The following is a 23,746-nucleotide window of genomic DNA, read 5'->3' on the forward strand; positions in this document are numbered from 1 at the left end:
CTCCCCTCACTCTCCTCCTCGCTCCTCCTGAACTGGGGGCGCCCTCTCATACCCTCTCCACGCCTTAACCCCCCTCCTGCAGTGGGGTCGAGGTGGAAGGCAGACAAGGAGGATAAATGCGTCTCCCTATACTGCAATTATCCGCTCTCTGAACGGTAGGGTCTAGGGTGCCTTGTTGTAGCGCGGCGCCGTACAGGGTGGAGACACCGCCTTCGACGAAACCATATTGGGACGAGCGCAGATACGGTGGGCTATGGACCGTCGGCCGGGTTTCTTGTTCGGCACAAGAATGCTGAATTGGGCGAGTTGGTGCATTTGTATTTTAGGAAACGTAGCGCTAAGAAGACAAGGTCGTTTTGTCCTTGTCTTCTTAGCGCTACGTTTCCTTTCTTGCTCAGCACGCGCATTATGTCGAGGCCATGCTCCCACGCATATAGCTTGGCAGAAAATGAGCCTTCAATATTCCGACATTGTCACTACTATTATCAATCAATCAATCAATCAATCAATCGATCAATCAAAGCAATCTTTATTTGTATGCGACGAAATACATAAAGAATATATGGACCGATAGCCGCGGGACTAGTAGACGGTCCAGTAAAGAATAAACTTGATGAGGCAGTCGTAATCCGCACACATACATACACAAAGATGAAACAAACAAACAGAATCAACACGCACGGAGGAAATTATATTTCAGAAAACAATTAATAGGCGAGTAATACAAAGCACAGGCACACACACAAAAAAATGGGGGGCGGAGAGGGGATCATGACTGTTCTTGGTTATTAATAAAGAACATTTTGCAGCTCATCTAAAAGTTATCTGCAAATTTCACATTAATAGGCAACGTGTTCCAATGTTTTGCTCCAAGAAAGTGCACTAAACGTTCTGCGTACACATTGGCGCTGACAGGCGGGTTGAAATTGCCATTTAATGCATGTCTTTTATTGCGAGATGGTAATAAGAAAATACCAAATGGCAGCGGAATACTAGTAAAATGATGTTATTTACCAATGAGCAGATTTTGTAATTAAGCACGGAATTCGATAGATCCCATATTATGTCTAATTCATGCATACAAGGCTACTCTAGACCACGACGTTGGACCTTTGCCCTGAGTACTGAAATCTTTGTCGAGATGCCGCAGCAAATCGTCGCCTGCTTCCTTTTGTCCGAGTTGCATGACTGGAAGCACGAACATTGTTTTCTGCATGGCTGGTAATCCAGACAACCTGCCCATTGGAATTCGAAGTGGGTGACGTAATTCGCAACTTTCACGGGATATAGGGATGAGCATTTTTCCAGAACCCGGGTGCGCAGTCAAGTGACACATAAGTAAAAGAGAAACACTTATCACCAACCAAATTATTTATTAGAACCCGACGTTTCGGCACCAACTCGGAATTCCTTCCTCAGGGGCGACTAAAATTCGTGGCCCGCAGTAGCGGACAGCGGTCTACGCTTCCCTTTTCTCAACACGTGGCGAAGTCCAATTGTGTACGCGGAGGGTAGTGTGGTGGTGGTAGAGGTTATTTTATTTATATACAAAAGAAAGGAAAAGAAGTTGCCAGCCCCGGTATCTGTTATCTGAAAGACCTGAACTGGGGCGGCGGAAATAAAGCGATAGCGAAGAAGGGGTAGAGGAAATCAAAGAGGTGAGCGATAGGAAGACAGGAAAGGGTATGTAAAATCGTTTCGCCGAAATACGAGGCCGGGCACTCGGAGCACGGGATTTTATAAACAACGCCTGGTTGTTTTTCTCTGGGAATACGGTCTTTTGGTAGCGGTAGAAAACGGCCGACTGTTGAGGGAGGTTTGTGCGACGTACAGACGTGTTTGCGTAGGATGCGTGCAAGCGCCTCACTGGTGCCCACTACTTATGGGAGCACAATGCGAGGGCACTTCGTCGTTTCCGTGCTGACCGGCCATCTTGTTCTTCTAGCTCGACGGCGGGAAGCAGGTTGAATAAAGGCGCATGTGTAGCCATTCACTCTTCAGATCGGGATTGTACTCAGCTCTCCTCAGACGACGGAGGCCTTGTGCTCAGCAGGGTGGTTTGAATTGAAATTTAAGTAGCGGCCGGTATGAGTGGCTTCCTGTACACACAGAATTTTAGGTCTCCCCCTTGTCTTGAAATTAGGACGTCAAGGAATGGTAACTGATTGTCCTTTAACCGTTCCAAAGTGAACTGGATACAGGGCTCAACCGCGTTCAGGTGCGCAAGGAAGTTTTCAACTTCTGATTTTTTTATGATGCAAAAGCAGTCGTCGACGTACCGAATGAAAACTTATCGCTTTTCTTGGAAAGACTGGAGAGCTTTCTCTTCAATGGCCTCCATCGTTAAGTTGGAAGCAGTGACTGAGATCTCGGCACCCATAGCCGTGCCGCTTGTTTGTCTGTAAAATCATGGTAGATGCAAGGTAATGTATGCTGCTGGGTATCCACGGCAACTGATAGCATGTGTTTGTGAAAGTCTGCTACAGAGGAAGAAGAATACGAACCGAAAAATGAACGAAGACCGAAAACCAGTGTGTGTTATACTTTACCTGCACCGAGTGTTTCACAATTTAAAGAAAGTTGCAGGAAGATACGGCGTCAGACTCGTGCTTGCGGCGCCATGTAAGCTCGGTAAACTGTGCGCAATCATGAACCGGGATGATAGGCAGCAAAGATGCGCCTCAAATCACAGCCTTGAGCACACTGAATGTGTCAGACAAGTTATTTATCAGGTGCCCTTATCCTGTGGCAAGATGTACATCGGTCAAACCGGGCGATGTTTCAATGAGAGGGCGGCTGAACATGTTCGCAACCTTTCTACCACCTCAGGAGGAAATTTAGCCTTACATTGTAAGAAGCGCGAAAAAACCGATTGTCACCCGTTTCTTGCAAGCACGGAGCTCTTAGCGACTGCTAGAACTAAAACGGAAAGGGAGATAATTGAGGCGTTCCTAATCGCAAATAATTCGAAGAATTGTGCGAGCACACCGTCCATTATGCTTTCTGATAAAGAAATCTCGTATTTGGAAAGGAACACTTTAAACCGTTATTTTTAAACCCGCACCCGTACTCTTGTTAATTGTTTTTTCCATCCTTCTTAGATTTTAGCCTGTTTTTTTTTTTCATTTTCATTGCTCGTGTCGCCTTTACCTTCGTTTCTTGTTGTCTCCCATCTTTCACTCTCAGTTTCACAGTTTTAGCCTCGGCGGTTCCTTAGTTTTAGTTCTTTTCAGCTTACGTCTTTTAGTGGCTTTGTATCTTCATCGTTTTCTACTATTACTGTCGGTTCCGCGTCTCATTCCTTTTGGCTGAGTAAGTTTTGCTAGTATACAGCGTTTTGTGGATGCCCTCATTCGTGGTATTGGTAGTATCTTCACTTTCAGGATTTTATTCTTTCGGTTCCCTGTTATCCTTTTATCAAGTTTGAATGGTGTGTAATCTTGCATGCACCGGTGTCCGCGCATCGTGTACACGTATCTGTCAAGAATTATCTCTTTGTGATCCCGGCTGTGTCATGTGGTGGTTGTTTTGAGCGTATAAAAGGCATGCTCGAAGCGTTTTATGAATAAAAGTTGCAAGTTCTGCGCTGTGTGTGTGTACGTGTTTTCTGTCTCTGTCCGTGTTTTTTCGCGCAGTTTAATCATGAACGACAAGCACCAACTAGCCCGCCAGAAAACCTTTCTTAGATAGCCGTTGCTAGATAAAGTTAGGATCCAATTTTCTCGAGCTCCGCTACCGGCTGAGCTTTATTGTATACCACTTTTGCTCACGACTGTACGCTGAAACACGTATCGAAAACAATGGAAAGCAAAACATAAAAATTCACTGCATTAAATGCCGTCCGATGGCGCTTTTGCACAAACTGCGAGTACCACCTGACGACGCAGCAGCGTAGTGGTTCGGCGCTGTACATCGAGTCACCCAGAGCCCCGTTCCGTCTCAGCAGCATCGTTTGAGCTGCTCAATCGTTGTCAGACCCAAGTATGACCCCCAGTCACATAATTAAAGCAGAAAATAAAATCTCAAGGCTTACAGCACCGTTTACCGCAAGCTTACGACAGCGGTGTCGCCCGCAAGCGTGGCGGACGGCGGCGCTCTCGACGTCTGTTCTCCCTAATCGCTTTTAGGCTTAGATTGCTTCGCACCGAAGCCACAGCGAACGGCACTTTCGAAGCATTATAGTAACTGGGCTACTCGATCTTGAAACTTCCTTACCCTCAACCACTCTGTTTCGTAGTAAAAAAAAAATGTTTTCGACGACGCCTTAGCAACGGAGCTAGCGTAGGCAAGAACACGACTTCCGCACCGCGGCGGAAGGATGCAATGCGGCTGTTAGCAGAAACTCCCACCGTATGGGTCAGCATTGCTCAAGGACCATTCATTTTAAATCTTTTTTCCAGGATCTACAATTATTACGAGGAAAACAAATTTGGCATGCTTTTCCGACACCGGCACAAGGATCGCAGTATCGCAATTCAGGCATGGCCGCTGTTTACGGTGCGGCAGCGCTGCCATCGGACAGTTTTTTTTTTTTTTTTTAAGTCGATATTTATTGTCTCAGGGCATCAGTAGGTTATGAGATGAAGGATGAATAAATGATTAAATGAATGGAAATAGGTTGGCTGATTTTATGAAGTCCAGAAGTGAGCGATGATGAGGTCCCTGCGTCCAAGTGACGTATGAGGCAGGATTGGTTGCTGAAAGGCCAGCTATTCTCAGGTGCCGGATTCGTGTTGGCTTGAGTGCTGGGCAGTCCCACAGCAAGTGGTGGATGTCGGCCTCGACATCTTCGTTGTTACAGATCGGGCATCCTGGGCGTGGATATAAGTGTTGGAAGTATGACCACGTCCTAGTTACAGCTGGTGTAAGGGCAACACCGACCCGGATCCTCCTAAGCGCAACCTCCTCTGCACGGTTGAGACCGCGGGGAAGGGATATCGCACACGGAGGGATAAGTGCACGTGTGCGGCGCCGGAGGTGCTCCTTTCTTGACAAAAGGAGGGTAGCGTCGTCGACTTCGAGACGCCGCGGGATTGATGCGTCTTGGTTCACGAGGCGGGTTGCAAAATCAGCTTGACTTTGGGAAGGCAGCAGATCCACGGAGGGAAGGAGCAGATCCATCGGACAGTTGGCGGCGGTCGCGCCGAAAGAGGATCTCTAGGCAAAAGCTAAACTCGTTTCAGTACAATATGTGTTATTTACAAAAACAATACAATACAATACAATAATAAGTTTATTTCCAGGTTCAACTGGAGGGTTTCCCGGATAAAAGCTGCCTTCGCAGCTTGACAGTGTCCAGGTAACCCTTACAAGCAGCATGCTCACTAGGGTCATTGCGAGCAATGCTGGTATTTTAGCAAGCCTGAATACAGTACAGTGTATCTGCCAATCGGAGTCGGTAAAACAGCAGACGGCCTGTGACGTAACAAAGCATTTCAAAATGACGATCGCTGTCGGTGGGAGGAGCTTCGCGGTATCAACTTCAGTCACTTATTTCGAAATAAAGAATTCGTCTAGCGAGCTCAAATTTGGCAATTAAAATAATAATATTCAGTATTATCTACCGGACTATAAAACTGTTGACCATGGCGTGACCCCTTTAATGTTCGGGTGCGCTATTTTGTCGAGAAAGCACTCAGTGTAGGCTCTGCTGTGTTGTCACCCTGCAAGCATTCTGTGCGGGAGCACTAAAAGTGCAGTAGAAACCACCCGATGCAGGTGCAGCTGCCGTGGTTAGTAAAGCATTCGACTACTGAGGGCGTGGAGTGGCAGATGCGACTGGCCCTGGGGCGTCTCTAGAATCACGACAAGAAAGGCGACAGAGACACGTACGCCGAAAGAAACAGGGATTCAAAGAAAATTCACAGCTCTTATCCTATTCGTGCAACTGGTTAATGCCCGCATTCCAACATGAAGTGCAGGTTTACGCCATTGTATAGACGTACGCCGAACTCGTATTCAGTGGGCCCTGTTTCCGCTGCCATTGTTCTGTTTTTATCACCTTCGTCGGCGTCATGCTGCATGCTGCTTCTTGTAAGTTTCTGTCTCGAGATTATTTTCGTTGCATTCTCAGAAACACGTTCCGCCGCAGTTTCCGCTGGCCTAGCACGAATGGTCACATCAATTCCAGGAACAAATATTGGGCCCAGGGAGCACTCATTGCAAATGTCTGCATATTACCTATGAAATCTGCTGGCATCTTGAGATTGACGCCCTTCAAATGGCGTTTTATACCTCTTTTTGTTGTGGTCATTATGTCTATGCAGAAACTTTGGAGAAACCAGGAAACCTCGCGCCCTTTGTAATGGACACCTGCGGGCATGTCGCGGTCCCCTTCTATCTCAAAAACTGATGGGAGAAAAAAATGCTTTTCAGAGAGGAACGCTGCAAACGTACTGCTTGACCACGTGCGCATTGCCCTCCGGCGCAAACATCTCATGCTGTCTTGTAATGCAAAATCGAGCGGCTGCGGTTAAGTCAGTCAACTAGTCCCACAGCTTTTCTTTTTCATGGGATGGAGTTGCAGTAATCTCTTACGTTATGACACATCGATGTCAGGTCGAAGATTATATTACATTGTAGTCAGCGACAGCGTCCACACATTATTACGTAAGACTAAAACAGAACAGAGCTTTACTTTAGCGTTTGCTCCTAGCATCTATCGTATCGTTCCTCGTTCCCGCACGCACGATAACCAATAACCAGGACAAATGCGCGCAAGCACGTTGCGACGGTAACACTGGCCACACGCGTTACCATATTCACCGTATACTGTAGTCGAAAATAGCTCAAGCAGCACTAACCTTCGGCCAAAATTCCTAAGTATCAGAAAGTAGGTGGCTGTTAAAGCATTGCCGTTTACCCAAATAAAAAGATATGCGCCAATTTATCAGCTCCGGGATTTCAATGCCTCTGGGATCTTTCACATAGTCAAATTTCAAAAACGGATTTTGTTTACTGTTCGACATATAACACAAGTCATGGCTCATAATTAGCAAATGCTGTATTTTTTTTAATGCTGATGCAGTGTGATTTAGCGCATCACGGACTTACTACCGTCGACATACCGGACGCCTCCTGGACACGTGTACTGATATAGGTGTGGCAAGGCATGGCCACTGAACGCGCGAAGTTGGCATTGGCTAGTGCGTCTTTGGTATAATTTCTCTGCTGCCTGCTGTGCTGCGCTAAGGTATTGTCAAAAAGCAGCCGACCTCCATGTTCAAAACTTGCCAGCCTTCATAATTAGGAAATAGGCCGACGCATTGAACGTCGTAGTTTGCCTTTCACAGCGATCCCACAGAAGGAGAGAGAAGGAATAGTGAAGAAGGGCGCCGCTCCACGCAGCACCACCTATCTCCTCGCCGCCCCCATTGTAGAATCGCATGACCTTTCAAAGTGCGTCCAAGACATTCTAAATATTTTTCAAGACTGCGGAAATGGCCTGAACATCACATTCGAAACCATGTCATGTGATACTCTTTCCTTGCTTGATTTCAGGTTGAATTTAGGGCAAAATTATGGTGCCTCGATGAACACCCCTGTCCGCTTAGGGTGCGGACAACCACGTCGTCTGCTAGCGCGACCGCCATTTTCTTGCATCCGCTGGTCGCAAGGCGGGCGTTTGCATGCGTGACGCGCCTACAGTGGTGGCCCCGCTACCAGTGGTAGTTGGAATTGGACTTTATTTTTGATAATCATTACTTTTCTAGTTTAGATAAAAGGTAAGAGTAAAGATTTGGTGGTGAATTCGCTATTTCGAGACGATTAGCGAAAGTATAGCGGTTATCTTTATTTTGCGATATGTGTCACGGCGGTCTTTGTCATACCAGCATTGCGGAAGTAGAATGGTGGCGAAGGCTGGGCCGAAAAGCGGTTCAGCGATACCGCAGCATAGCCACAGGTCGGGGGGCCAATCACTCAGATTAAGAAATTATACTACTACAAATTAAAAAATATCAATCAACATAAAAAGAATAGACATTTTGATAACATCGCTTGGGAATGGGTAAGGTATTCTATTAGGACACTCCTAATTTAAAAAAAATATATTGCAACGCTCTTATCGCGCTGCCTTGATGTTTCATCGGTCTTGACGAAACTTTTCAGGCCTTGCTAGGTTCTTGCGAAATAGGCAACCAGAGGTAACCAAGACAACGGAGGTAACGAAGCTGATGAATCACGAAACGAGTTCTTGTCGCTGTCTGCTGCTCGTCTGCTGTGGTGCGGGCCTTGGTGCGCCCGGGAAAGCGTATAAATTTAGTTCGAAAGTCTGAATAGGTCCCTTGTGCGATGATTTCGACGTCCTTGCTGATCGCTGCTCTGTTGCCGTTTGGTGAGATTTAATATCCCCCTGCAGCCGTGTTTTTTTTTTTTTTGGTTTCGTCCCATTCATGGTGCGGTCAGTGCGAATTCTTTTTGCAGCATTCTATTGTGCATAGCGTTTTATCGCAAGATGAGCCCGCACAAAGTGAGGAAGCGATGCTCTGTGTCACATTGCGACAGCGTGGACTCAACCGTCGGTGTCTTATTACACCGCTTCCCGGCTTACTTTCACGGGTGAGCAGATCTGGAGGTTGCACACAGGCTCAATGTATGCTCGAATGATCCTGTGTTAAGCACGTTTGTTGATGCTAAAGCAGTCTGGACTGGTGCAACCTTGAAATTGCCTTGAAAACTGCTGTATTCTTTCTGCCGAAGAATTTAAATGTGAAGAGCAATCCCAGTGCTCTATGCTCCTACTTTCATGGCATGTTTATTTCAATTGTACATGTCATAACTTTGTTTTCTGTAAATGCGTGTTTCTTATCTGGGTATGTTTTGTGGCATGTTATTCAAGCCTTTTCCATGCCTCGGCTGTGATCATTCAGATGATTAGCTCTCTTAAACAGCGCCACTGTTTGTGCTGTCTGCGACAGGCATTTTTATTGTTGTGCTTTATTGCTGTATTTGCTTGGTTGATGCAATAAACCATGAATATGAAAACAATAATTGTTCACTTGGTACACTCTGTTGCGAACTGGGCACGACTGCCCAGTTACATCACTGTTTATGGGAAAAGTACATGGCCAAAGTACTTTCATGACTTGCAGCAGTATTTGCGTTGTGAATCTGCATGCTTGGTCTATGTTTGGAAGTGTTGCTGCCTTTCTATGCCGTCACCTTTGCCAACCACTTTCATTGTGCTGAAGCAACTGCTTATAAGCAAGGGCGTAAACGATAGAAACTCGAGTTCTTTTAGATGGCAAAGGTTGGCGCGCGCTGAAAGGCAACCTTCAAAAGATGCAGGCTCGTCAATGCAATGCGGCGGTTTAAAAAGAAATAAATTTTTTATAATTAGCGCCAAATTGAACGGATGCGTTACGACATTTGACGTCATGCCCCCCCCCCCCCCCCCCCCCCCCCCCCCCCATTTTCATTGGTCACTGGAGCCCATGAGCCGCCATGCTTGGTACGTATGGGCGTCTATGGAGCCTTCGCTACCATAGTACATATACCTTGATACATGCGCCGTGAACTTGCTATCCTAGCGCTTACGTGTGGATATAGGCGGAGTACGCGAAATGAACAGCTGCATATTCAAGCACGAATGCATGTCGTGCTCACGTTCACTTACACTATTATGCAATGGTGGCAAACAGTGTCATGCATACACTGTGCCATCAAAACAAAAAGACTCAGGCGCACGCAAGAACAATGATTTAATACCTTGATGCATAGATAAGCTGCGTTCTGTCTCTAGGTGGCTTTCGCTTCCTTAGAACAACTGGAAGCAGGAAGATGCACAAACCAAAATTGAGTACTCAGTAAAGGGAAAAGCAGGAATCAGGAACATGGAAAATCAAAGAAAACAGCAAAGCGAAAACAAGCATGATCAGCGTTTCGGCAATATTGTTTTTAGTTTTCCACAAAAATCTAAGCGTAGGGGCCAAAAGATGCACATAAATACTTGACTTGTTCCCCGCTCCCTGTATTAATGACAATGTCGCCCTGGTTAATTTCATTGGTATTGATTAAAGAAGGCGACCGATTCTGCCTTTTAAGTGGGTGTTTCAGATGAAGGTTGTTGCGTTAGCCGATATACAGCAGAATTAAACAAGTGGAACACTACTGATAAGTGCATGAGAAGCACAATTGATGCATACACACATTCACACACAGTCTGTTAGCAGCGAAATAAGTGGCCCATGCCGGGCCTATGGCTCAAATGCCCCTGAAATGTTTCCGGGCGACCCCAACGTTTTGGTAACGAATTAATGCATGCAATTATACATAATCATGGCGGAGAATCAAACGGGAAATACTTTCCCTGAATGGAAAAACTGTTGGTGCAGCATTTGGCTTCATTTTCTTTCATCAGCCTGCCTGGTTTTGTTCAAAATAGAATTCATCAAAGTGAGCCTGCATGAAAAATTGTTGCTATTATAAATGCCTTATTCCCTGAAAAATAAGGTTAAATTACGATAAATCAAGGAAATCACACAAACGCCCACTGTCATGCATATTGGTTCAAATCCGCACACATGCATAAAATAGAGATTTACTTCACACTAATTACTTTTTTTTTTTCATTTTCGTGCACTACTTCCGCGACATAGGATAAACTATAATAAATGTCTTGAATAGCGTAGTTTTCGCGCAGAACAAAAGTATAAAAGATCTCAATGTGACGCATATGCTATATTGGGCTCCGAGGTTCACATAATTTTTACGCTGCTAGGTGGGCCTGTCAAAATTAGGCGGGCAGCGATGGCTTTTTGTGAAGTAGGCGTGATGAAAACCTGTTCAAGCATCGTGGTTGCGAAAGATCGTAATATTTTTATAATGGTGCGCCTTATTTCGTGATGCCATGTGAAATGAATCGAATTGTAAATATGCCGGCAGATCCATACCGCTCCCGAGCTCCAAGAGATTATGTCCGTTTACACCGATCAAATACCAGAAGGCTGCAAAAGCATATGATGTGACGCTTCCGACAAGAACACAAAACATCGCATGTCTGGTTAGCAGAAAAAATCGCATAGACAAGCTGACATGAACCCGAAAATGAATTTAGCACTGCTGTGAAGTCGGCTACTTACGCTGCATATGCAGTAGTAGTTTTTCAGCTGCCACTTGTCCCGCTTCACTTTCTCAGTCCATAGACGACGTCGTATTTTGGCTCAGAAAAAAAAAAAAAAAACATTCTCAGGCCATTTTTTAGCATTGTTAGTGCACTTGGGAACGTAGCACCTAGCAATTCTGCAGAGACTGTGTGAGTAATGCCGCTCTGTGTCTAGCGTGGGCGTCTGCGGGACGGCGGGAGCGGAATGCAAGAAAATGGCGGTGGCGCCTCCTGATAATCGGTCTTGGTGGCGACGACCCTTCGAAGACTGGCGCCACCATCAGCGGAAAGCGGGCGCTCATCGAGGCACCAAAATCACGTCTGCTGGGCGTTTGCACAAAACTCGAAGAAGTCTTCGCTCCAGTTTAAATCTGGCCATTCCAAATTAGTTAAATGTGGTTAGCCATGTCATGCATAGGGTCGGCAATTTTCAAGTTCTGCGACCATGTCATCATGAATAGCCTCAAAGATCAGGTAGATGAACTGAGGTCAGCAGGCTTCCCCGATGACGTAATCTTGCTTGTGTGCAACAAGGTCTTGAAAAAAGTAAAGGCCTCTAGAATATGACAGGATCCTGAGACACCCCGTAAAAAGAAAAAAATATTGCCGTCATACCGTATGTCCATGAAATTTCGCACCGCCAACGGCAGGTTGGACATAGGTATGGAGTGCAGGTCATGTTTTCTGCGCCCATTTAACTTAGCAGCATTTGCGCTAAGGTAGACAGAAAAATAAATGACAAGAAACGACGTTCAGGTCGTGGGGGATGCCAGGCAAAACATAATGTAGCTTTTCATCCGTGCACATAAGGAGCAGTGTACAGAGTACCTTATACATGCGGCATAAATTACATTGGTCAATCAGGAAGGTGTCTCAGCAAAAGGCTACGAGAACATGACAACCCCCTAGACAAAGCCCAATCATTGAACCTGGCACTACACCACAAAGAGTGTAGCCTTAAGCCACCTTTGCACCCTCTTTGCACTCCCATATTCAAAGAAACAAGAGTGTTGTACAAACAGAGAGAAAAATTAGCAAGATAATCAAAAGAGGCCTATCTCATTCACAAGAATTCTGACACATGCGTAAGCACCTCATCGGTTATCATTCATTCCCGCGAAATCTGATATCTTGACAAAACTGGTTGAAGTGAATTGTTGTTTTTACCTGCAAACATGCGTACTTGGTTGTCTGAGCATTTTTGTGCATATACGTGTTCCTTCAATGAATCGTGCAGTTGATAATCAGCGCTGTTCTCCTCTACTCGCTTATCCTTCGTTTGTTGCGCTGTATTTAAAAAAAAAAAAAAATGATCCACCAACTATCTAAACTCTCCGTTTATTGCAGAAACCACCAATGATTGCAGGGCTTTTTTCTCTCTCCCGTCACGTGGTATCGGCCTCTCTCATTCTTTATAGCTTGCCTCAAACGTCAGAGCGATGTCAGTACACAACGATTGGACTCGTTGGGAGTAGTCGGTGCTCGTGCTTCGCTTTCTAACCCGACCTCAGGTGTGAGTTCGCTGCTTGAAGCCTCCGGTGCCAAAAACAACGTGGTCTCTTTCGTCTGACACAACGGCAACGGTCAAAGGCCATCCTCTACACACTGGTAAGGGCACATTTTATTACACAATGGCTTACACTGATGGTCACTCATCCAATATACCTTATGCAAAGATTGGTGCCCCCTTGCGCTGACCGCGTGCTTTTCCGCCATGTTGGGGGATTCTGGATACCGCAGTAGTATAGCTGCACAGTATGGCGATGGGCAAGTTGGTATTAAGGCGAAAGCCTTTAATGGCTCATTCTGTCCTGGACAAAATGTGTCCCGCTTTTGCGGCGGCTCTGATTGGCTGAGGCGGGATGACGTCATAGAGGTCTCGACCAATCACAGCACCACCACAGTATGCGTGAATGTGTGCCTTAGATGACCATATATGCCAATCAATGATCAGTTGCTGATTAATGACTAGTCAATAATTATTGACCAATTAAGTAATTCATTAAAATACTGATTGATGATTAATTATTAATTATACATTTACATACTTAATGTCTAATTAAGAAATTAATTGATTACTAATTAGTGCTAGTGTATTCGCATACAATTCGTCGCGTCACGACACTACATGCTACTCCCCCTTCTATCTTCTATACGGCCGTCAACCTCTGCTTCCTTTTGACAGCCTGCTCCACTGCCAGCTCATATGCTCGTGACGCCATAGCCCGAGCTGATGCTGCCCGCGTTGTTGCTCGCAACCGACTCGCAGCCTCCCAGCGCTCCCAGAAACGTCGCTATGATTCCTGTCATCGCAACACCGAGTATTCTTGCGGCTCTCTCGTGCTGCTTTGGACCCCAGCTCGCCGCGTTCCTCTCAGAAAAACTTTTGCCCCGTTATACAGGACCCTATCGTATTTTGCGACAAGTGACGCCAGTAACATACGAAATTGCGCCCTTGCATCCCGCACGCCATACCTTTACACCACGCACCGAGACGGTCCCTGTTGCACGCCTCAAGCCGTACTACACTGACCCTGGTTTGGACGCCAGTACGCACCGGGACGGTGCTTTTCAGCCGGCTGGGTAGTGTCGCATTAGGCGGTGCATGCGCATAAGGAAAGAAGACTACTCTCGTGGGTTTTTAGAGAAGACGACGTTCAACAGAGTCGACTGGTGCCTGCAGAAAACGTCTGTTTGAAAGCCTTGTCTTCCGTGTCCGCCCTCTGCTCCAAGATGAACTACCCCGTAACAATATAGTCGTTGTCAGACGTGCTGGTGTCTTGTCTTAGATGACCTTCAATTGCCGGCTGGTATTATGATGCAGCTTTTTGACCTTTCTTGCCTTCTCCTCTACGCAGCATACCTAGGTTCCAACGGAAGTCTAGGAGCTCTCACAATGGACCACCTGCAGCCCCTCCCAAATAAGGAGCAGTCACCACGGTTGGCGTCTCCAGAGATGGGTTCATGGGGTGGAAGTCCTGCCGAGCGACTTCAAGATTCTCACGATCAGCCGCTTGACCTCTCGCGCAGCGGAGCGTCGTCTCTTAGGACGACTCCTTCGAAGTCGGACGACGCCAACAGCAGCATGGATCACCGCTTCGACAGCGTGGATGACGGGGACCACGCATCTGTAGATGACATAGAATCGTCTTCATCTGCCGTCGATAAAGGTGCCGGAGTTAGCGGCAGCGTCAGGAAAGCGGACGACTCCGCCGTCGGACGTGGACGCAGTCGAGGTAAGGTTCCTGTCGAGCTCAAGGATAAGGCATACTGGGAACGCCGTAAGAAAAACAACGAAGCAGCAAAGAAGTCGCGGGACGCCCGCAGAGCTAAGTTTGAAGAATGTGAAATACAAGCAGCGTTTTACGAAGCGGAGAATGCTGCACTCAGGTTACAGCTGAGAAGTGCCCAGGTCGAGCTCATGCACTTGAAAGCCGCCTTGCTCCAGCAAGCCTACATGCCTACTTAAAGGTCTGCACAAATGTCCCTTTGGCTCAGGCGGCGCCTGATGACCCCCAAAGATGTAGCTCCCCGTGAAGAAGCGCTGAAGAGGAAGCAGATTGGCAGCCGAAAGCGAAGAATAGCAAGAAGTTTGGTTTTTCGAAAGATCGCATGCAAAGATCAAGATAGAAAGGCTAGGTGGTCGGCAGCGGAGACCGGGCCGTCGACGAGGGCTTCGCCTGGCGGTGATACCAAACCGATGAACTTCCAGTCTGGTCTGCGGCGGAAAGACATGGACGATTCCATGGTAGAGCAATAAAGATTTAATACTGGCGAAACAACTGTGTAGTCATGCTTAAAAGAATTTACGATTGTATAATAACGACATTTAACCGAGATCAACGTCCGTAATTATTCCATACTGCATGGTACGAAACAAGCGAAAAGGGCACTTCTATTCGCAACTTTCACGGTCTATAGGAGACGCCACTGGAAATCCAAATGGCTGCCCTTTAGGTGATCTGGCTGTCACGCTTCAAGTGCGTTGTGCCGGGCTACGTTTCCTGAAGCTGCATTAAAATATTCGCACGAGTGTTCTGTGGTGCAAAGGCATGCACGGTATTGTCAGTCAGCGTACAAGCCCTTTGTGAGCAGGCGTTGCAGTTCATGATGGATATCATGATGGGCAGGCGTTGCAGGGGTGCGATACGGCGGACACCTCGAGTGTGGTTGGTCAGGTATGTGAATATTCTGCTGCTGACTTTGTTGAGCGGCAAGTACGACTCGCCACTAAGGACTACGGAGAAACGTTCGACGCAGACAAAATAGACGTGAATAAAATAGTTTCAACTTTTATCCGGGTATCACGGGCACTCGCGAACTGCAGTACGTCAAGATGTCTCGCTGTGCATTCACGCGCATAGCATTGGCACGCCGAGCGGCCAACCAAGCATTCCATGTGGCGTATTTTTTCCCCCTTCACTTCAACATATACGCCGTCGCATCGAAGTATGCTACTACCTAGTTACTACATCCGGTGCTGCACATAAGCGGTGCGAATTTGTGTACTTTCGCGATGAAGCTGAGGACAGACCTTCTTTGACGCACGTTTCATTTACACGAAGGTTGATGCTGCCTTTTTAATCGGTACGGTGTTGAATCGGTCCTGCGTGCTCTTTTCGCACTGCTGCACCAACGCGCACTTTCAGTCGGACGCACATAGTTTAGGAAGTGCTAATGCGTAATGTGCACGCGTGTTTTATCTCATGTGTACGCATCGGCCAATCCAGAAACAACGGCGCAAAACATGAGCAAAGCAGCTCGCCACATGCAGTTCGGCAGCGCAGGTTGTCACTGTTTTCCGAAGCTACACGCAAGAATAGTGCACAGGAGCACGCGAGCAACTACACTAGAGACGCAGCGAAGCGGACGATTCTAAAATGCCGTCCGCCGTGGCTGCGATGCAAAAGAAACAAGGCCTAGCGACGAGCAGGGAGCAGCGCACGACCGGAGTGCCGTCGGCCGCAGCGCCCGCGCCTGGCGGCATCGGGTGCTGCACATAAGCGGTGCGAATTTGTGTACTTTCGCGATGAAGCTGAGGGTACACCTTTTTTGACGCACGTTCCATTAAATTATTAACACGCCGCACAAATGGTCGATGCGGCAAAGACGAGACGAGACTACAGTACGCTGCTGCGCCGTCGGTCGGTACATAAAGGTTGATGCTGCCTATTGAATCGGTACGGTGTTAAATCGGACCAGCTAGAGCTCTTTTCGCACTCCTGCACCGACGCGCACTTTCAGTCGGACGCCACCACCTTTTCGGTTAACATCGCGAACCGAAGCGCCAAGCTCGGGTTCACGCATGCATTGCAGCACTCGAGCAGACGACTTTCGCAGCTACCGGAAGTGTGTCAGTGACGTAGAGGGCGTCGCGGCTGCAGCCAATGGCAGCCTGTCGTGGCCTGTCACTCTGTGACTGGTGACGTAGGTAATCACAGCAGAATAGTCCCAAATCTCGCCGCCACGCGGAAATGGCGCAGCCCGCGAATTTCAAAAAACGCTGTTTTTAAAAATTAATAAATCGCTGGATTTTTTCCGATGAGTTTTACTTTGAACGAATGCTCGGAAGCATTTGTTCTACACATTGAAAACGTTTGTCAGTGGCCTTTCTAGCCGTTTCATGCCCCCTTTAACGTCCCAAAGCAACTCAGGCTATGAGAGACGCCGTAGTTGAGGACTCCGGAAATTTCGACCACCTGGGGTTCTTTAACGTGCACTGACATCGCACAGCACACGGGCGCCTTTCTTTTTGCCTCCATCGAAAAGCAGCCGCCGAGGCCGGGATTCGATCCCGCATCATTGGGAGCAGTAGTCGAGCGCCGTAACCACTGCGCCACCCTAGCGGGGCTATTGGAGGATGGGATTGAGAGTTAGGCAGTAAACCAACCAACTCAGCACAGAAAGAAGGAGATACTGCGAGTTGAAATCTGGGCATATATTATTGAGTAGAGGTGTGCGAATAGTGTTTTTTTATTCGAAGCGAATTCGAAGCGAATAGTGATTTTCTTCGAATAATTTCGAAGCGAATAGTTCGAATAGTACTTCTGGCACTAAGGCTGAATCACAGTAGGCATTTCCAAAACCATTTATTTTCCCAATACACGATGCCATTACATACTGCACTGAGGCTTTATTTAAAACCACACTTCAAAATTTTTTGAAAGCACCTAAAGTGAGTGATGAACAATTTTTGCTGGCTTGGTAATAAAAAGTTATAACACATAAAGATACTGCTGGATTTCTAATAAGAAATTCGAGATAAAATTAAAAAAAATGAGAGTATAACAGAACGGTGCCAGTAGTACAACCAATAACTGAAACTATAGTAGTAACTGCACTACACTGCAGCAAAAGCACTAAGAACAGTAAAGAAAAAAAAAGACATTCTGCACTTCCGGTGACAGCTGCCATTTACAGCCCAGCATACTTCAATCTAAATGTTATCGTGCAGAAACACAAGCTGTTCCACATGACGGGTGAGCAGGTTCTCTCTCTGACAGCGCACAATGTTTCCTGCAGCTGAAAACAGCCTTTCGCTGGTAGTCGGTGTTGCTGGAATTGAAAGATATTTGCGTGCAAGTGGTGCTATGGATGGGTACAGACGGCTGCCGTTGGTTCTCCACCATGCCAAAGGATCTTCAGACTGCGGAAGAAGAGGGCTTTTCAAGTACTCGGCGACTTCATTCTTCACTGTATGGTGTGGTCGGCGGCTCTTATCGGAACTAAATTTGTCAAAGGCGCACCACACAGAGTCACCCGAAGTGGAAGGTCTTGGAGCTGCGCAGACTCCGCTTGTAACCTCAGCATGCTGATGCACTAGCACCGTCTCTTCTGCTGCCTTCACAAGGAGATCAAGCGCCCATTTCTTTTCAGCTTCGGTAGTGTAGCATGCATCTTTGTACCTAGGGTCAGCCAACATGGCTAATGCTGGAAGCTGAGACATCTTGATGTCAGGAAATCTAGACTTGATGCTCTTTAGTAGGCTGAATGCAATTGATGCTGCATCATAATCATTCAAATGCTGTGCAAGAACGATCCTTGTGCATTCAAGCAGCGGGATAACTTGTGAGAGAGTTGGGTAGCTATCCCCAGAGAGTTCAGCTGTGGCCTGATCAAGCGGCTGCAGGACCTTTACTGATGCTGCTAGTAGCTTCCACTCTTGTGCGGTGAGATTTTCAACCACGTCACATTCTGAAAGTTCCACAGTAATAAGGGCACGAAGTCTTACAAGTCTGGCCATCATGGCATGCTCGCTGTTCCAACGTGTCGGTACGTCCTGCACTACTTCAAGACAATCCAAAAGCATGCTTTTCTGAATTTCATTAAGGCGTGCTCGAGCCTTGGCACTTCGCTTATACCGACCTACTATTGGCCTTGCTTTTGCACAAAGCTGCGCAAGCCCCGCCACATCTTTTTTGACATCATTGATGCATAACTGAAGCGTGTGGCCGAAACCCAGCACGCCCTGCCACGACGATCGCGCAACCGCCGAAACAAAGTTTCTCCCGTTGTCAGTGACCACAAAGGTCGGCACCGTTCCTTGAGATGGAAGTTCCCACTCCTCTATTACAGTTCCGATGAACTCCGCCAAGTTCTCAGCAGTGTGAGCACCCGCCAATTCGGTACAGGCCAGTGCATGTACATGTTGCACAAACACCTTATCCATCACATGGCAAGTGAAACTTACATAGCTGTCGTTGGCTCGCGATGTCCAACCATCCATTGTGATAGAGAAGGACTCCACTCCGCTTGCGAAGACCTCTGCAAGCTTCGTTCGCACCTCTTCTTTTTTCGATGCATAAAGGTCGGGAATGATGACCCTCGAGAAAGTCGTTCGTGACGGCACTGCGTAATCGGGCATGGCGAGTTTCATCATATCACGAAAGCCAGGCTCCTCAAAGATTGGAGTATGGGTGCATACCGCGTGCAATGAATCGGCCGACCATCTTTGTCATCTGTTGCGCTTTCGGTGCTGTCGCCTTCATTTTTGGCGCGAAACATTCAGCAACTGACGGTTGCTGAACACTCGGCTGGCTCGCCTTTTTCAAGGTGGCAGCGTGTTTGCGTGCCTGACAGTCGTCCTGGTAGGCCTTAAAGAAATCGGGGTGTCTTTTCAAGTGCGTCTGTAATGTCGTCGTCGTCCCCGTTGGCGTCTTCAAAACGGCCTTGCATTTCAAGCAGCGAGCCTCATTGCCGGGGGCAACTTTCATGAAGTAGTTCCATATTGGATTACCTTTCGTAGACGCACTGGCCATAGTGCCAACGATCGAACCAGTGGTCGAACGGGTAGAATGTCCAACAGTGAACTAGACAATCACTTGCCACATACGTTGCTTGCGTTTCTATAGTTTAAGATCCTCGCTTCTTGGGCTTGGGTTGCGTCTTCTTTTCAGTTGCGTCGATGAGACTGCTGCGTCCAAAGAAATTAAAATGGCACATAGGTTGACCAGACCTCCTAGCAGCACTGGCAGCATCGCACCATCGCGTCTCCAAGGCTCCCGCACCACCGATACGTTGGCCGTACTATCGGGGACAGAAGTGTTCAGGACGCGCCGCGCGTGGCTTAAATGCATCGCCATCACCTAGCGGCCGGAGGTTGGCGCGTCTATTTCGCTATCCGAGGGGTGCTCGTATGGAAACGTCGGCTCTGCTGTGCGTCTCCTGGGTGCGGAAAACTGGCGCTCTTCCCGGCCTATGCCGTCACTCTGACAAGGCGTGTCGCACGATGCATTTTTTTTTGCATTTCACTAGCAGCTCGCGGCTGCTGTTTGCCGGAGCGTTGCTTCCCTTATTAAGCCGAAGCATTGTAACATCGTTCCGGTTACATTCCCAGGCTACTACCCCCTCGAGCAAGAATGGAAATGGCTGTACGAAACTCTAGCGCCGCAAGCAAAACGTTTTGCGCACCGATCGCGCGTTCTGACAAAATTATCTCCGATAGTACCTCCGAGCAGCACTTAGCATCGCGCTTCCAAGATTGCTCTGAGCCTTCAGCGCACCGGAGTTCCTGAGTTGCGGCGACGAAGTGCGGCACACCACCGAAGACGGCTCAATGCCCTGATCACGACGGCGTTCCATTCCCATCAACGCGCAAGCAGTCAAAATCGCAAGACGCCTGTCACAGATGGATGCGATCATTTCGTTCTACTAAAGTTCAGCAGTCACGTTTTAAGTCCGCAGCCTCCCCTATGCCGAGCGTTCACGGCAGTATAACGCTCCACGGGTGCGCAATAAGCTTGGCGTTATCACACGCTAAAGGCGCCCTTCCCATTGACGTAAGTATACACTTCGGCGACATCGAGTCTCCGGGCTGCAGCAGAATTTTTCGCCACTCCGAGAACGGTCGCCCATGTTCGGTACGCATGATTCGTCACCTGACTGAATAAAGCGATAGCGTGGTAGGGCTGCGTGTTTATCTTTGCATCTGTCCTGTCGGATAACCTTTTCCGCAACTCTTGAAAAAGAAAAAAAGGAAGGGGGCCGACGAATTTTCGGGCGAACGACCTGTATACGCTTTCGCGTAAAAAGCCATCTATGCGGCATTACTCGAAACCGAAACCACACAAAGCAAGCGGGCGAGCGTCCCAGAAACACAATTCGCGCGAGACGAATACTTCGAAATTTCGAATACCGAGAATTCGGTTCGAAGCGAATATCGAATGCTGTGCTATTCGATCGAATATTCGAAATTATCGAATATTCGCACACCCCTATTATTGAGTGTAGGCTTGCAGGGAAAGTAAAATCAAAGTGTCTTTTCACATCCATCAATCCTAGCATACACATATTTGATTTTCGACCTACGGGGTAGCTTAGTGTTTTGTTCCGTGATTCTACGAATGGACGATGCTTGAAGTGCCACGATTGGTGTGATGCGGGGAAGGCGAGCGATGGTTCGCATATTTTCTCTCTTGGCGGTTTACAGACGATTCCATTTCCGCTGCACATTAATTAAAAACTTAGGTCTTACGGCAACGCTGACAGCTAAGACGAACAAACAGAACTGCTTCGACAAACGGCCTTTCGCCTTCTGCGAGCAGTTTGGAAAACCATGCAGTCTGCTGCGAACTGCTAAATGCTTCATCAGCGCCACGTGTGCCCGCCTCCGCTCTGCTCGTCGTTATCACCAAGCGTCACGGCAGCCTCTGCTTGCAGCTTTAATTCCTTTCGTTCTTCTTTTCCTTTGGCTTGGTATAAAAACCCAAGCCACACAATAAACCTGGTTCTTTCTGCCCCAGCCATCAGTCTCGTTGGGCTCTAACGGGTTCCGCCGCCGACCCGTTGGCAGGCGTCCGCCAGCCGCTGGCGGTTTGTAACACAGTCCTTCCTATCAAGCACGTAGACGCAACTAATCACCGAAAGAGACAAGATAAAAAAAAAAGCGAGACTGCAAAATTTACTTCCTTAAAGATGTGATAAAAGACGACATGTCCGGTGAATGTGTGCCGTAACTGCAGTAGATGGACTGCGCATCGAGCAGGAGGGTCGCATGGCTGCTGGCGAGCACGAGCAACGAGAGGCGTGCACTAGCCTAGAAGTTGGGGAAAAGCATCGTCTAGCGCAACGTGAAAAATATCAGCACCGTTCTTTAATAAACCTTCGAAACATGACGTCGTCTCCCTCTGTGTCCGGCATAAGGACGAGAAAAATAAAACGCGTTATTTCATCGGTAATGCAACACCGCCGCTTTGTGCCTGTCGATCATTACATATTTTCCTCGTTTGGAGGGACGATTTCATTTTTCGAAATGTTTTTCGACAGCCGCGTTTGGATGATTCCTGCTATATCGTGTCCATACTCTTTTAGCAAGTTTTAAGGGTGATCAGTTTTCTTGAGGATATTTCGAGATTTATGTTTAATGCGGTTAAATCCTTAATTGTGCCCTGCAGCGGCAGGTCACCGGCCCGCTTTCGTCGCTATCTTTTTTATAATGAAACGTTGATATATTTTTTTCATCACCCAGTACAAATAAGCGGCTGGCGTTTATCTAATACTAGTCATGCGTTCCCTTTTTTTCAGCAGTAACATGCTGAGTTGGCCGAGTTGGTTGCAATTCATTTTGGATGGCAAAAACAAAGCACAGGAATGGCGAGCAAATACGAGCGCAGCAGCACTCGTCTGGGTGCTCACTTACTGTTTCTTTGTCCTTTGTCCCTTTGCGTTGTTTTAGAGCGCAGCTCTTTAGCGTCCGTTCCTGGGTTTCGAGTCGGCGTCGTAACCAGCTCCGCCCCCCTTTCATCCCCCCAGCGCTAGCAGCGACCGACTGATACCGCTTGATGCCGCTGACGCCGCTAGAGAGTCAAGATAACGTGACTGCATAGAACACCGTCGCCGCCATGCAGAAAGAGGAGGGGAGGGACCCCCCCCCCCCCCCCCCCCCCTGTTCCTGTGTGGCGGATAGGGTGCTCTTCAGTTGCCGACGCGCCGGTTATTTCACGTAGGCCCCGGCACGTCGACGAATACGTGACCACCTTCCCACGGCTAGACCTGGTTCTTGGCGCTGCGGAAGCGAGGGTATCATATTGTTTGCGTCGGCATCGGCGGCCTTGTCCCTGAAACCAACTCCGCAGCTGGGGTTGACTCACTATCGGCGTCAGCAGCATCAGTCAGTCGCTGCTATCTCTTCCCTCCTCCCTTTATCGCGTTGTCCGCTTGCTGCGCGCGCTTCTGCCTCCATCGTTTGCAGCTGGGTGTACACGCCGCCCCCCTCCCCCCTCTTCCTGCGAGTCTCCGGTTGTCAAAGCGCCGGCTCGAACTTAATTCCTTTCTTCGCTCCTCCTCCAATGCAACCCGTGTGCAGTGGCAATCAGAGAGCCAGATCGGTGGCGGCGGATCTGTATATGTGCACCGCCCGAGCCGAAATTGCCGCTGCCGTTCGCCACTGCGAAATTATCTGCCAGTTCTTTCTGAGCCATGAGCGAGACGACCGGTGGAAGTCCTCCGTCTGCTGCTGCTGCTGCTGCTGCTGCTAAACGAGCTGCCAGAGCAGAGGCCCAGCGCCGTCGCCGCCAGAATTCAGAGCAGTAAGCGAGGCTGAAGCAGAAGCTCATCGCCGCCGTCGAGAAGGCCCTGCCGTTCGCACCGCCGAAGCGGAGGCTCATCGCCACCGTCGAGAGCAACCAGGTGTAAGCGAGGCTGAAGCAGAAGCTCATCGCCGCCGCCGAGAAAGCAGTCTTTGTTAAAGGAATACGTGTGAAAAATAAAAAAAAAATTCTGTGATAGCGCATACATGTGTTGCTCGATTTCTTTGCCTCAATCTATCGAAAAGGTGAAACAGCTTATTTGCTGCGCTCAAATTTCGCATTAGGAAGTAATGTAATCGTCGGTAAATTTTTTTTTCATGCAAAATAACTTCCATTTTTAACAAGTCGTGGTTTTTATTTTTTTTTTCGCCGTTCTTTTACGGTAGGCGAAATAATTCCGAGAGCACTGTTGAATCTACAGGGCAGAAATGCGAAAACCTGAGCGTTGCAGCTGCACAGGGTGCATTACGTTTTCTCTCGTTGTTATTATCAACTAAATGCACCATCATTATCATTGCTGATGCCATAATTGTCATTATTACTAACTGCAGCGTCATTGCCATCGCTATCATAATAAACGATGGCCTGGTCAACTTTGTGATCCCCCGATACAAAG

General features: G+C 47.9%; 1 protein-coding gene and 1 pseudogene across 1 annotated transcript; one reads left to right on the forward strand and one right to left on the reverse strand.

The window, feature by feature from the left end:
• Window positions 1-12,499: 12,499 nt before the first annotated feature.
• On the forward strand, window positions 12,500-14,875 carry LOC146176031 (uncharacterized). Its single transcript, XM_084580902.1, has 2 exons — window positions 12,500-12,712; window positions 13,963-14,875. Exon 2 carries the CDS (start codon window positions 14,001-14,003, stop codon window positions 14,571-14,573), a length of 573 nt encoding a protein of 190 aa, XP_084437028.1. The 5' UTR covers window positions 12,500-12,712; window positions 13,963-14,000; the 3' UTR covers window positions 14,574-14,875.
• Window positions 14,876-17,540: 2,665 nt separating this feature from the next.
• On the reverse strand, window positions 17,541-18,899 carry LOC146176032 (zinc finger BED domain-containing protein 4-like; annotated as a pseudogene).
• Window positions 18,900-23,746: the final 4,847 nt, after the last annotated feature.

This window comes from Amblyomma maculatum, chromosome 10 (assembly GCF_055883805.1).
Source record: "Amblyomma maculatum isolate TAMU_Amacu chromosome 10, ASM5588380v1, whole genome shotgun sequence".
Taxonomy (NCBI): Eukaryota; Metazoa; Arthropoda; class Arachnida; order Ixodida; family Ixodidae; genus Amblyomma; species Amblyomma maculatum.